The sequence below is a fragment of the Hypanus sabinus genome, chromosome 9 (genome assembly GCF_030144855.1).
Source record: "Hypanus sabinus isolate sHypSab1 chromosome 9, sHypSab1.hap1, whole genome shotgun sequence".
In the NCBI taxonomy this organism is placed as follows: domain Eukaryota; kingdom Metazoa; phylum Chordata; class Chondrichthyes; order Myliobatiformes; family Dasyatidae; genus Hypanus; species Hypanus sabinus.
The window spans coordinates 18,111,804-18,127,442 of record NC_082714.1 but is presented as its reverse complement, the minus strand read 5'-3'; the positions used below and the strand labels follow the sequence as shown (position 1 = coordinate 18,127,442).

The 15,639-nt window shown below is 38.0% G+C and overlaps 2 protein-coding genes across 4 annotated transcripts in view; one reads left to right on the top strand and one right to left on the bottom strand.

The window, feature by feature from the left end:
- The window catches only part of LOC132399134 (SPRY domain-containing SOCS box protein 3-like), a 19,698-nt gene extending 4,059 nt beyond the window's left edge, over window positions 1-15,639 (bottom strand). Inside the window, exons 1-5 of one of the 3 annotated variants that reach the window (XM_059979154.1) lie at window positions 15,520-15,639; window positions 6,276-6,420; window positions 4,975-5,149; window positions 2,977-3,164; window positions 1,263-1,365 (exon numbers count right to left, since the gene is read on the bottom strand). In XM_059979154.1, coding sequence (XP_059835137.1) covers window positions 1,263-1,365; window positions 2,977-3,164; window positions 4,975-5,149; window positions 6,276-6,401 — 592 coding nt within the window. In that variant the 5' untranslated portion in view covers window positions 6,402-6,420; window positions 15,520-15,639. Of the gene's footprint in view, window positions 1-1,262; window positions 1,366-2,976; window positions 3,165-4,974; window positions 5,150-6,275; window positions 6,421-15,118; window positions 15,244-15,477 lie in introns of those variants that run through there. The other 2 variants (XM_059979155.1, XM_059979156.1) reach the window with 2 other exon arrangements.
- nubp2 (nucleotide binding protein 2 (MinD homolog, E. coli)) overlaps window positions 15,243-15,639 on the top strand; it is a 30,098-nt gene continuing 29,701 nt past the window's right edge. The window contains exon 1 of the mRNA XM_059979159.1: window positions 15,243-15,376. The gene's annotated coding sequence lies outside the window, so the exon portion shown is untranslated. The remainder of the gene's footprint in view (window positions 15,377-15,639) is intronic.

Sequence of the window (15,639 nt, the reverse complement as noted above, 5' to 3'; positions counted from 1 at the left end):
ATCTAATTTCCATGATTTATAAACATTAACAAACCCAAGTTATTTAAATTTTACACTGAATACATTCTAATGGTACTTAAGACTTAAAATTTAGGAATAGTTAAATTCTTAGCTGTGTTCAAAGTGTCCAGAGGTTCAAGATCTCCTTTAAGTGTGGGATCAGAACATGAAAACCATCATTTTCTTAAAGATACTTAAAAAGACGGCAACAGGAGAATGGCTACATACATATTTTGCACACAAGATTCCAATTTGATCACTATAATCTCAAATACAAACTTGGTCAAAAAACTATTTAACTTGTCTCAAAATTCTATTCTTCTAGTTATTTTTTCTAGGTGATTGTCAGAATGTAAATGGATGTGTTAATTACACAAAGCATTCTTGTAATAAACTTTCATCAGTGTTAAGCAAAGTGGGAGAGGCAATTCCTTTCATACTTGCTCATTCACTGAGTGCTGTTGACAAGGAGGAAGTAAATAAAAAATTATAGACTGGTCAGGTGAGTGGGAAACAGGCAAATGGAATTCAGCTCAAGAGCTGAGACACTGAATTTGGCAAGAACAAATTGAAGGAATACATGGCAAGTAGTTTGATAAGTATTTGAGGAATGGATTCTATAGATGGAAATGTAGGCAGACAGCAGGACAGTTTGATAAGGAATGTGGCTAAAGGTAACAAACAGGAGGCTCTATCAAAAGGGATTCAGAAATAAATCATACTGGGACAGTCTAAATCAATTCTTTCCTGGAGCTTAATTACTGTGTAGTTTTGATTATCACATTATAAAGATAAGGGGGGGAGGGTAATTAGTTTAGATGAATACGTTACCAAGTTGAAATAAAAACTAAGTTGGATTTTATTTACAGTATATATTATAATCAAGCTGTTTTGTATTATAAGAGGTCACAGGTAAATAATACCATAGATATATAGTCAATAACTAAGGGATATTGATTCACAATCAGTATAAGAGAACTACGTGAGTATCAGAAATCCCAACTAGTACTGGGATCTGGAATATTTTGCCTGGAAGGGTCATCATATTTTAATCACATCTGCAAGAGCACTTGAAGATCAATCACTATTATAGGTGCCTTCATCTGGGAGAAAAGGTAGGCATAGGTAAGTGTGAACAGGCCACCGAATCCACGGCGTGTGCTACAATTTCTTGAAGAGAAACAGTGTTTAAATTTAAATGGGGGGGGGGGGAAGATTTGTTATTCCTCACTTGGAAAGTGACAAATAATTAAGAGTAGTACCTGTGTAGGAGAGACCCCAACTATTTTCATCCTTTCCCAGTAAACTGCAAAAGGTGTGACGAAATTTGTCCAGTTTGACATCAGTTGTTCCTATTCCTACCATCTGAATGATGCACAAAAATACAAGAGTGGGCAGGTTAGGTAAGCTAACAAATACTCTAGTTGAAATGGTTAGAGAAGCAAGATTATATACAAAGAATGCAATGGGAAACACTGCTGTTACAAGCAACCACAAAATTTTACTCCTGCACATTAGCTTAACAGATATTTATTTCTATGAAACAATGGATATTGATCTACTGTAACCAAATATAACAATATAGCTCCTATGTTGCAGTGCTTAACATAAAGATTTGACAAAAGGTTATCAAAGGTGGTCACTTCAGTGCTTTGAACAGGGAAGAGGTGGAGAAGCTAAATGCAACTACAGTCAAGGTAGTTCAGACAAATGATGAGCAAACCACTGGTGCACAGCAAGACATTCTCTGTAGAGCTGATTATCTGGGACCCATTTTAAAACTGGATATACAAAGAAAAACCTTAGATAACAGAACAAGACATCAACTGTAACAACATTATTCATGAACATTTTATTGAATTCAAAGATCCAAGTTGAGTCACTTAGTACCAACCGACCTTGATGAGTTTCCTACAAAACTATATTTAAATGGAGCTCAAATTTAAATGGGGGACAAGCTTACAACTTGACTCACTGCTTAGAATGGTATTAAATGATCTGTATTGTTCATGTTCAAATTATTGGATTGTTTTATTTGACCAAATGTTCATTACTGGGCAGCCAAAGATTTTTGAACTCCATTCAAAGAATTCAGTGTCAAGTTCAGTTGTGATATCTTTTGGACTGAAAATGGAATATGCAAGACTCCAGTATTGAAAAGCAGCTGTATTTAAATTGGGCATTTATTTTAACAACAAACAAATGCCAGTAACAAAACTGACACAGATAGTATTAATTGACAGCTTGTTACAACTTGAAAAACAAGATATATATCAACCCATCATTTTAACAATGAAATATTGCAGAACTGCACATGCAATTAAGACAGAAATCAATAAATTAATGTGGGAAATATTTGAGGCGAAACAGGATAAATGCAGAATTAGTCAGATGTGATATCTAATGATTTGATGGAAATGCTTACAATAAGTACAGTTGAAAACAGTATCAAGGTACAGCATAACAAAAAGTCAATATAAAATTGATGACAATGTTAGCACACAAGTTTGTGAAAATCACTACAGATGCAAAACTGGTTACCCAGTCTTATAGAAGAGTACAGCACAGGAACAAGCCCTTTAGCCCACAATGCTGTGCTGAACCAATTAGAAATCAAATGGCCAACGAAACGAATTCCTTTGTTCAAGACAATGCCCATATCCTTCCATTTCCCTCACATTCATGTGTCTGTTACAAGTCTATAACATATTTATCTCCACCATCACATCATTCAGTGCATTCAAGGCACTTAACATTGTTTAAAAAAAACAACTTGCCCCTCATAACTCCTATGGACACACCCCTCTCACTTCAAATGCATGCTCTCTGGTATTAGACATCTCAACCCTGGGAAAAAGATACTATCTGCCTGCTCTATTTGTGCCTCCCATCATCTTATAAATCTGAGGTTTTAACACTCTTTCATAAAGAAATATACTTTCCATAAAGTATAAAACCATGTTTTACTATACCTACCATATCTGTACCATATACCGGAGAGGTCATTTTTATTTCCCAGAAGTGTTGTCCCTCGCTCATTTCTTTGTTGCCACGAACCGCTGCTGTTCCGCAACTATAGTCCATATGGAAATTCACCTCTCTGTTCTCACAGCTTAGCAGTGTAGCAGAAGATTTGGTTGAATCATCCCACATCCATTCGAAATCTGCAAAGCGGGTTTGTCTTTGAATTTAACTGGTAATATTCATATTTAACCTTTAACTGGAGTTGATGTTGTTTCCACCAAAGCTCAACATGTTCATATTAAAAGGCGCATAGACAGTTGTCTTTATTAGACCCACACAAAGAGGCTCAGTGAAATCTATTAACAATGTAATAGCATTCATGCTGAAAACCTGTTGAAGGCCAAACTGATGTGATGCATGCACATTTTTTCATAACACTTAAAGAACACGTAATTTTATGGTGGAGGAAATGAAAGAACATTTTAACTTTCAATTTACCATTTACTTTTGAATTATAAAAATGAAAAATCCCAAATATTGCAGTTTCTTCAGTTTGCTCATAATCAAGATGTACTTGGATCATTCAGTGTTCTTATCCGTGGGCTAGAACATAGAAATTTGTAGCACATTACAGGCCCTTCGGCCCACAATGTTGTGCTGACCATGTAACCTCTCTAGTGTCTGCCTAGAATTTCCCTAGCACATAGCCCTTTTTTTAAGCTCCATGTACCAATCTAAGAGGCCCTTAAAAGATCCTACTGTATCTGCTTCTGCCACTGCCAGCAGTGCATTCCACACACTCGCCACTGTGTGGAAAAACTTACCCGACATCCCCTCTGTACCTACTTCCAATTCCAAGCACCTTAAGACTGTGCCCTCTCATGTTAGCCATTTCTGCCCTGGTTATCCACATGCTCAATGCCCCTCATCTTATACACCTCTATCAAGTCATCTCTCATCCTCTGTCACTCCAAGGACAAAAGGCCAAATACACTCAACCTATTCTCATGGTATGCACCCCCCAATCCAGGCAACAACCTTGTAAGTCTCCTCTACACTCTCTATAGTATCCATATCCTTCCTGTAGTGAAGAACACAGTACTCCAAGTGGGGTCTGATCAAGGTCTGAAACAAAAACTACAAAAATCTAATTAAAGGAACAAAACCATGCTATATAATCAGACATTTGTGGAAACAGAAAAAGTGTTAATATTTCAGATGAACAGCCATTAGAATCCGAGTATGCCCAGCACCAATAGTTCCATTTGATATCAGATGTATACAGTATACAACCTGAAATTCTTAACTCTTCAGACATCAAACAGAAAAAAAATCCCAAATTACAGAAGCTTCAGAACCCCAAAGCAACCCCCCTCCCCTGCACATGCTAATAGCAAAAAGAATCAACCCTCCCACTACTTGCTCCAGCGATAGCACCAGACCCTCCTCCCCACCATGCCAGCAATAGCAAAGCCCCCAGCGACCACAATCTAAAGCCCATCCAAAAAAAAGTCCACTCCAACACTTCAGTATCTGTCAACATCTCATTTTACTTAATATTTTCAGCATTGATGGGATGAGCAAATATGCTAATTTCCTATTTATCAATGATCAAAACCTTGAACTAGAATGTTGCAATTTTGATCTTCAGAGGTAAAGCAACAGGATTAAGTATTTCAGATGACTGGTTTATACACCTCTCCACATCCTATTACCATGTACAAAAAGCATTCAATAATTCACTATCCTACCGTTCAGAAACCTTGATGATTCCGCATGTGGCTCCTTAACCTACCTGAGCTCTCATTCCCCATTTAAACTCTGGGTTCAACTGCAACATTTAAGAAACATTGGTAAACATTATTAATACTCCACACACTTAATCGGACTTGTATCAAATATTCCGGAAGACACCAGAATCCTGAAGGGCTGGATTACAGGAGTTTTACTGTACAGCCTTAAGTAATTCCCAATCCACCACCAGAAGAGACAATGGTTACTGAAACTCACATTCATCTTCCTCTCCACAGTGGCAGTCCTTCATACGATGAAAACTGCGCATACTACCACAGCATCGAGTATCATTTTGGTTTACACAGTCACAATAAGATTCTCCTGTCACAGGTAATGCAGTTGGTATTGATGGCGGCAAATGGAATTCTGGCTCAGAATCAGAGTCACTGTGCTTTAAAGAGATGGGAAAAGAAAAGTCTTAAACATAATTGTACAGTCTTTTAGACACCATTTGTTCTATGCAAATTAAATTGTAGAACTGAAAGCAGCTTTTTGAAGAATTACTTTGGAAGAACTTACAGCAAATAGAAAGTTTACTATTTTTTAAAAATCTTCCTAAAAAATTGATACTAAGTGAAATACATAAGTGAGAAATACTCACCTGCTGAAAGCAAATAGAAAGAGTTTACTATTTTTTAAAAATCTTCCTAAAAAATTGATACTAAGTGAAATACATAAGTGAGAAATACTCACCTGCTGAAACTTCAAATTTTGTAAACTGAGAATTACTGAAAAAACAATTTTTGACTAGTATTTTGAAACATGCAACAGCCAAAGCCTCAGCTTTTCCCCCAATACTAAAATAAACAGCTTCAACATTACTATATTGATCAGTTCTCATGAATTCATTGCAGATGAATCTATACTTGTCAAAATTATCGATGGACATGGTAAAAGTATTAAAAATATATTCTTAAATTAACTTAGTTTCAGGACCTACAATTCATGTACTCTATTATTATATTTCAATTTGAACAGTTTGTCATTTGCACATTGTTTGTCAGTCTACGTTTGTAATTTTTTACTGATACTATTGTTTTCTGTTCCACTGTGAATGCTTGCAAGAAAATTGATTTCAGGATAGAAACTATATGGGTAGAAAGGTACTTTGATTTTAAAGTTACTTTGAACTTTAACTATTTCCAGTGCAACAATTGATAACATAACAATTCTCTGAAGTATGCTTTACAGAAAATTAGAATGGAACTTCTAAACTTTATAAAGGGTAAAAATTATATTCTACTAAGGATGTCACAATATCTCATGCTTCGCAGAAGTTTCAAATTTAAATATTCAAACCAACTTTGGTAAGTTTAGCATCAGTTTATTTCTCATCAAAATACAGAAATTCAAGTCTGTCACTCCATTTTTAACTGAACCAAAAGTATTCATTTTCTGACCTGTTGAGCATGTCCCTATTTCAGATGTCTAACATCTGCAGCCATAGCTTTATGGAATAAAAGACCTTACACATTTGCATACTGAAACTATAAGCAATAAAATATTTTGTTACCTACCTGACCATCTGAATCATAGACAGCACCTGCAGAACCATCAGGCAATACTACAGCCATAGCATCGGTTTCTCGAATGCCACTGTAAACATATCGCCATGCACGATTATTTCTGTTACTCCGAGACATGTTTTTTCCCAAATCTGTCCTGTAATGAGATTTATACAATAGGTTAGTAGTCAAAAACTAGATTGTTTTTATTTTATTTAGAGATACAGCACTGAACAGGCCCTTCTGGCCCAGCAACTCACCTATTTAACCCCAACCTAATCAGAGGACTATTTTAAATGACCAATTAACCAACTAACCAGTGTGCCTTTGGACTGTGGAAGGAAATCCATGTGGTCATGGAGGGAATGTAAAAACTCCTTATAGACAACTCCGATGAACCGAACTGTAATAGTGTTGCACAATTTCAAAGAAAAATTGTTAGTTTTTTTAATGTCAAAGTAATTATCCAAAAGTGCCACTGATTTTAGTGACTGTTGTACATGCAGAACTCTAAACTTACAAATCAAGGTATTAATTGTTAAATTAAGTATCTACTTAGCTGTATACTGTGGATCTCTGTGCCACTGAACCTGCACACACAAAAAGCTTGAGGAACTGTCCGTTTTTCTCCAGCTTTGTGTTTTGTTGCAGATTTCCAGCACCTGCAGTTTTTTTTCCCCACACAGACACTGAGATTGGCTTTTCTATTTTCTGTCACATCCCTTTCCCACTTGACCCAAAGTGCAATGATAGTAAGATAGAGTGAGGGTTAATATCTAGGCTCAAGTGTCCAAGAACCAAGTTTATTTTCCACAAGAAAATGTTTCAAGATCGATCTTATCAGCACACAATAGTGTTTAGTCAGCAATGAAAAAGCATCTTTTGTTCAGCAAACAAATATACACTATTTACATGATTATTATTTCTTGTCCCTGGAAGTAATGGTACATTTTTATAACCAAGACAGCATTCTCCATTTGATAGCTTACTAAATACCTTTCCAAAATTACAAGTCATACACTATTCACTGCTATTGACATGATTTATTCCTTTCCAGTTTAGGAGGTCAAAGAAAAATGCTGTGCCGACAGACTTGGGAAAGAAAGTTGAGGGCTCAAACATCACTCCCAAAAACAAAAAAAAATACAACTAGGTGAACAATTCAGTACAGTATCATGCCAATAGAAAGCTTTACTGATCGGATCAGATGTTAAACCTTCATAGGTGAATGTAAAAGTATGTTGAAAAATGATGGGAGATATTTCTAATGCTGACTTGGAAATACATTGTCACTGGTCTAATGTCTGGAACTCCTTATCTGGTGATGCGACTGTGGAGGGTGCATCAGAAAGACTGAAGTGATTCTCCTGATTGCCACCTTCAAGGGAATTAGAACTGTGCAACAAAAAAAAAATCCACATCCCATAACCAACATTTGAGTTTTGTTATTGGTGGGTGCATACAGTGCAAAAAATTGGCTGCTGCATTTCTTACCTCATATTGTAACATTATGAAGTACTTCATTGACCAAGTAATTTGGGACATCACTGGGTGGAGTCACTGAAAGTTGGAACATTTCAATGATGGGGCAAGTGAAGTTATCTCCTCTGGTTCAGCAGCCTGCTGTTCAGGGATAAATAACTGTTCCTGAACCCAGTGGTGTGGATCCCAAGGCTCCTGTACCTTCCTCCCGATGGCAGCAGCAAGAAGATAGCTTGTCCTGGGTGGTGGAGATCCCTGATGATGGATGTTGCTTTCCTGTGATAGTGTTTCATGTAGATGTGCTTTATCTGTGATGGACTGGGCTCTATCTACTAATTTTCGTAGGATTTTCTGTTCAAAGGCATTGGTGTTTCCATACTAGGCTGTGATTCAGCCACTTAATATACTCTCCACTACAAATCTATAGACTTGTCAAAGTTTAGATGCCATGCCGAATGTCCACAAACTCCTAAGAAAGTAGTTGCTGCCGTGCTAATTTTGTAATTGCACTTATATGGTGAGCCCAGGACAGGTCCTCTGAAATAACACTAAGGAATTTAAAGTTGCCTCTCCACCTCTAATCCTCCATTGAAGACTTGCTCATGGACATCTGGCTTCATTCTCCTGAAGAGAATAATCAATGCTGACATTGAGCAAGAGGTTGATGTCATAGCACCACTCAGCCAGATTTTCAATCTCCATATAACCATATAACAATCACAGCACGGAAACAGGCCATCTTGGCCCTCCTAGTCCGTGCCGAACCCTTAATCTCACCTAGTCCCACCTACCCGCACTCAGCCCATAACCCTCCACTCCTTTCCTGTCCATATACCTATCCAATTTTACCTTAAATGACACAACTGAACTGGCCTCTACTACTTCTACAGGAAGCTCATTCCACACAGCTATCAGTAAAGAAATACCACCTCATGTTTCCCTTAAACTTCTGCCCCCTAACTCTCAAATCATGTCCTCTAGTTTGAATCTCCAAACTGGAGAGTCTGGATCCTCCCCCCTATATGCTGACTAGTCACATCCTTTGATTTGTCCTATGACAGTGGTGTCATCAGCAATATGGCATTGGGGATGTGCTTAGACACAATCATATGTGTAAAGCAAATAGAGCAGGGGCTACGCACACAGCCTTGCACTGCACCTGCGCTGATGGAGGTTGTGGAGGAAATATTGTTGCCAACCTGAACTGACTGGGATCTACAAGTGAGGAAACGGAGGATCCAGTTGCACATGGAAGCCTTGAGGCCATGGTATTGGAGCACTAATTCCACTTCAAAGCATGGAAACCAATGTCTAGAAATTTATGATTGCAAATTCTATTCTTAATGTGCAAACACATCAATGTTTAAAACTGCAATAATGAATTCCTTGCTCAATAATGCATTCACAAATCAAAGCTGAATTAATCAAATATACCAAAATATAGATACATTCCCAAAGTTAATGCAAAAGACCAAGCAGCAACTGCAAATTGTTCAGATGTTCAATAAAAATCAACTTTATTTAGGTCAGTTAAGGATAAAATTTAAAACATGTTCTAAAATACGTAACACAATTGACAATTGTACTTTTATGACAAGGCATAAGCATTCCATGTAAAAACATACTTTCATTGTTTAAGCTTGCTTAACAGATTCATGACTCAGACTGTGTTTCAACATTAATCATTTCATGGCACTTCAATACATAAAACTCCATAAAAGATCAGTGTATCAAATGTTTTTGCTTAACAACTATTTACCAACTACACTCAGTGGCTATTTTAGTAGGTACACCAGTACAATAGTTTAATGAAATATCCAACTAGCCAGTCAGGTGGCAGTAACTCCATGTATAAAAGCATGCAGACTTTGTCAAAAGGGCAAAAGAAATGTGATCCAGGTGTCTTTGACTGCAGAATGATTACAGGTGCTAGGCAGGATGGTTTCAGGATCTCAGAAACTGCTGATCACCTACCTGGGATTTTACGTTCTAGAGTTTACAGAGAATGATGTGAAATACAAAAAAAAAGTCAGTTCTGTGGGCATAAACACTTTGTAAAAAGGTCAGAGGAGAATGGCCAGACTGATAGGACAGGGACACAACTTAAGTAACCACGTATTACAACAGTGGCGTGCAGAGGAATACCTTTGAATGCACAATATAATCACAACTTGAAGTGGTTGGGAGACAGCAGCACAAGATCACACCAGATTCCATTCCTGTGGCCAATTTATTAGGTACACTCCTGTACCTAAAGTGGGAATTAAGTGTATTAAAGTTGACAACTCAAGTATTCAGGTCACTGATGTACTAAAACTACATACATTCTTACTATGATCAGGATAGTAATTAAAGTTACCACAGAATTAAGGACCCAGTAAAACATTACAGATCTAATAGAAGCTCTGAGTATAGTTAGGAGGAATACTGTTATGAAATGCAGCCAGAGTCTTATTGGGAGGAAGGAGGAACAATAGGCAGAATAAGGGAAGTACAGTGGGGGAAATTTAAGGCAATTGGAACTGAGATCAGGTGGTATTACTTCAGTAGGTGCTAGTGAGTGTAGAAATGGCAGGATAACAGACAAATGTACAGCTGGATATCTGTGCAGGAGGAAGGACTTTAAATCTGTGTACTTGTATGGAGCTGGAGACACTGGAAAATTCTTTAGTACTGGAGAAGAAAGGGTGACATTTAAATCAATTTGATAGGTGGTATATACTGGAAAGTATAATTGAATGGGGAGAATAAAGAATATTTTCAAAATGATTGGGAGAAATAAACAACATCAGAATAAGAAATAGTTTTTAAACCTGGATAAGACAGATAGGTCCAGAAAATCAAAAGTGAGCTTGCATGAATACACATTGTAAACATAAGCAATATAATAAACACGCTGGTGCGGGCACAATTAATCATATGGGGTTCCATTCCTGAAGCTGTAAGCAGATTTCTCCTAAAGAAATGTCTATTTTCTGTAACTACCCATACCATTTCACTCAGCATACTCTTGTTACAATTATTTTATTTAGTAATCATTCTGACACCTGTAATTAAACTATTGGAACATGTACTGCATCTAGCCTTTAATTAATACCCTGGAACATTTTATTATTGCTAGCTTGATAAGTACTTTAAAAATGCAAGGGCAATTTGAGTAAAAGTTGGATTTTCCCCAAGTCAAATAATCTAATCTGGGAGTCTCTAAATTCTGTTATACTTTATTTTTTAAATGAAGAGAAAGAGGGTAAATTAGAGAAAAGTCAATGACACACACAGACTTCCAAAAGTATTGTGATAAGTAATGTGTAGATAAGATTTCAAGATCTAATGCTTTGGAATAAAAAAAAGAGTGGAGTGGATAAAAAGGACTAAATTACTAGGATTTGAGGTAATAAAAGGTTATTTCTTCACACTGGCTAGAAGTGTGGTGTAATTACCATGAAACTGGTACTCCAAACAAAACAAAAAGTAGTAAGCCATTCAGCTTTTCATGCCTACTCTTACATTCAAAAAAAGTCAAGGCTGATTTTTACCTCATAACCACTTCCTTAACCATCTGTTCCTTGATTCAAAAATATCTGAACATTTGCTTTTACTTTTGAAAATACTCAACAACTGAACCTCTACTGCCTACCAGGATACAAAATCCTCTGTTATAATGTCACCTTATGATCTTGAATGGCAAAACAGTCTACAAGAGTGAAACTGTCTTCTGCTAAACAATACTATCATCTCCACTAAAGATTTCACCTCTCCTTATTTTGAGAAAGACTACTGGTTCTAGAGACCCCGCCCAAGGAAAGCATCACCCCTGAAACAACCCTCCAAAATCAATGCAAATTTTGAAGCTTTCAATGAAATAACCTCTCTTTCTTAAGGAGCCTGGACCACTTCATCTCTCAACATGTAAGAAATCTCAACCCCACACTCCATTCTCAGTTGAAGTATACCTTCACAATAGTTCTTCAATTACAAGCATACACTTCCTTAGACAAATGTACACAATATTCCATGTGATACTACCAGATCACTTAAAGTCTGAGCAAGCTCTACTCTTGTACTGAAATCCGAGACAACAGTAATGTACCGATTGCTACCCTCCAATTCCTCACCAATTAAAGATACACTGCATTACCATTTCATCCATCTAACGTGGGTGGTCTTAATTGCCCAAATCATGATCTATATTGGCCTTGCTGATTCACTTAATATCCCTTGAAGCCTCTCTGCATCCTTCAGCACATCTTCAGGCTGTATTAGTCACTGATGCAAACAAACCATTTCACTGTACGTTTCAATGTTTTAAAGTACACATGGCAAAAAAGCTATTAATCTTAAATGTCCTTTAACCAATCCTCAATTAATGCTTGACAGATTACTCCAATGATGCACAATCTAACCTGTTATCTATAACAACTGAGTGCTTACTGAAAATCCAGCTACTATTAACTCACCCAATCAACTATTAAGGATCTTCTTACAACTTGTTTAATAGATCCCAGCAAGCTAACACACAGAGCAGGAAAATGCCATTTGGCTCTGACTATTATGTAATTTCTTAAAAATCATAGGTGATATTATATTTCAACACAACTGCAAAATTTAAGGTAAATCTATCAAACTGTATACATTCAGTGGCCACTTTATTAGGTACACATCAGCCAATCATGGGGCAACTCAATGAATTAAAGCATGCAACATGGTCAAGAGGTTTGGTTGTTGTTCAGACCAAATATTAGAAATGGGAAAAAATATGATCCAAGTGACTATGACTATAGAATAATTGTTGGTGCCAAATGGGCTGGTCTGAGTATCTCAGAAACTGCTGACCACCTGGAATTTTCATGTACAACAGGCTCTAGATTTTATACTGAATGGTGCCAAAATAAAAATCCAATGAGTGGCTGTTCTTTGTGGGCAGAATCTCAGATGGAGACGTGAGTGAACAGAGGAGTGAGATACACCAGCTAGTTGAGTGGTGTCACAGCAACAACCTTGCAATCAACATCAGTAAGACCAAAGAGGTGATTGCGGTCTTCAGAAAGGGCAAGAGGGAGCACAAAACAATCCTCAAAGGGATCAGAACTACAGAGAGTGAGCAATTACAAGTTCCTGGGTGTCAAGATCTCTGAGGATCTAACTGGTCCCAATACATCAATGCATATATTGGAGTTATAAAGAAGGCAAGGCAGTGGTATTATTTTACTTGGAGTTTGAGGAGAACTGATTTGTCACTTAAACCAAATTTCTAAAGTAGTACCATGGAAAGCATTCTGACGGGCTGGTATGGGGGGGTGGGGTATGCAGTTAACGCTACTGCACAGGATCGAAAAGCTCCAAAGTTGTAAAATTAGTCAGCTCTATATCTTGAGTACTAGCTTCCATAGTATCCAAGACATCTTCAAGGAGCGGTGCCTCAGAAAGTTATTGTCTACTATTAAGGACCCCCATCACCCAGGAAATGGCCTCTTCTCATTGTTATCATCAGGAAGGAGGTACAGAAGCCTGAATGCACACAAACGATTGAGGAACAGCTTTACCCCCTCTGCCATTAATTTCCTAAATGGACATTGAACTCATGAATGCTCACACTTTTTAAATATTATTTCTGTTTTTGCACTATTTTAACTAAACTGTTTAATGTATACTTACTGCAAATGATTTACTTATTAATATTTTTTCTATATTAACATGCATTACATTGTACTGCTGCTGCTAACTTAACAAATTTCACGACACATGCCGGTGAAATTAAACCTGATTCTGAGATTAAAAATGCCTTGTTAGTGAGAGGTCAGAGGAGAATGGACAGAAATAGCCACGCATTACAAGAATAGTGTGCAGAAGGGCATTTCTGAATGCACAACACATCAAACCGTGAAGTGGAAGGGCTACAGCAGAAGACCATAACCATGCACGCACAGTGGCCACTTCATTAGGTACAGGAAGGGGGCAACTAATAAAGTGGCCATTGAGTTAATGTCACCCTATACTACCTGGGGATTCTTTTTCTTCGGCACTCACAGTAGAACAAAGTAGTACAACAGAGTCACACAAAAGCTTACAACCAACCTATGTGCAAATAAACAAATACAAAGAACACAAGCTGTAAAGTCCTTTAAAGAGAGTCCATAAGTCGTAGAATCACATCTCACAGTTTATTTTCTACAGTAAATCTCCAATATATTTATTCCTTTAATATCATGGAATACATTTACTTTGAATGAGCTCAATGACTGAGCCTCCGACCCGTCACCATGTGAAGAAATTTCTTCCCACTTTTGTTTTAAAATGGTCTTCAATTATTGCGAGAGCAAGATCAATGGTTCTAGACAGTCAAGAGTAACATCCTCTTTATATCCAGCCAAGTAACAACTTTACAAGTTTCAATGACATTTCCTGTCATTATTCTTAGTCTAGGAAAAAAATAAGCCCAGCTTACTCAATTATGAAGAGAACCTTCTCTCCGTGCGAATTTTCACTCCCTTCATAACAAAAAAAACATTTTTTTTAATTCAGTAAGTGTCCGGAGGTCAAAATAATGCTCTCCGTACTCCAGCTGTCATTGCAACAAGGCTCTTTACAATTGCTGCAAGATACCTTTCACCTATACCGAAATACTTTCTTAATGAGATCATGTAGAACTGAGTGATCAGCAAAAGAACCAAAATAGGATTTAAAACAAAAATCCACTCCAAATGGTAATGCACAGGTGAGCCAGAAGTAGAGGCCGATTCAAAGCCATAAGGGTGCAAGACTTGTTAAATTTTTTCTTACACGTGATACTTCTGCTTTGGAGATTTGGCAATGTTTTATGCTACATTATTTCATTTTAAAAGGTATGATAAAGTTCGAAATCTTAAATAAAAAAATTATGTTACCAGTACAGTACTGACTTACCCACAGCGATATACAATTAGCAAATTCTGAAGTACATTCTCAATTTGGTAAGCAATAGACCCGTGTTTTATTGGAATCACCTTTAATTTCACAACATTATTGCCTGAGCAAACAAACCAAAAATTCAACGTCACGGGCCATCCTGGCCAGGCATCAACGTGCCCTTGTTACCGAAAACAGTAGGGTCACGTACTTCATTGCGTTACAAGGACAACTTACTCAGTAAATGGACAGTTATTTAAATATAAAACTAAGCGATTACTTGATTAGATGTACATCACGCTCACATAAATTGGGACATTTCTTTCTTAAAAGCACAAGATTGGAAAGGGAAAGCGTCTATTATTGCAATTACGTTGCGCAGTTTGTTATGCATTTGTTTGCTGATGACTTTGCGTTGCAACAAAAACTCAGCCCCAGCCAGCCATATCCCTCCCCACAGCACATCAAACGGCGGGCGGGGTATTTACCTCAAGTTGATCAGGAGGGCGAACCCAGTCACTGTTGTTCCTACCAAACTCGTAGTTTGGAGGTGGGGGGGGGGGTGTTGTGACAGCAGTACACTAGCCCCTGGAAAGGGAAACGAGCGCTTCGCTGAAAGGCATCACCGTCCCGAGGGTCGGGCGAGGACTGGGGAAGAAATGAGGTGCGGCCTCGAGGAAGGGAATGGAGGAAGTTGAGGTCGTTAGAGGGCGAAGTCGAAACCTAGGTTGAGCGGGGCTAATGAGGTGAGGCACTGGGTAGCAAGTAGGGGCAAACAGCCGGGGTGGGACAAGCCAGCTCCAGACCCGCAGGCCTCAGGCTGAAAGGACCACCGTTCCCTACCAACCTCGTATGTTCCGGTCACTGCCCGTGCCCGACAGTCACCCACCTGGGTTAATAACCCGACACTCCGCTCAGCTTCCAGCCAAGGGTCGGCCACCCCCACTCACTGTTTTTATTGTGCATGGAGCAGCACCCCCCCTCCCCGCCCCGCCCTTTCAACCACACG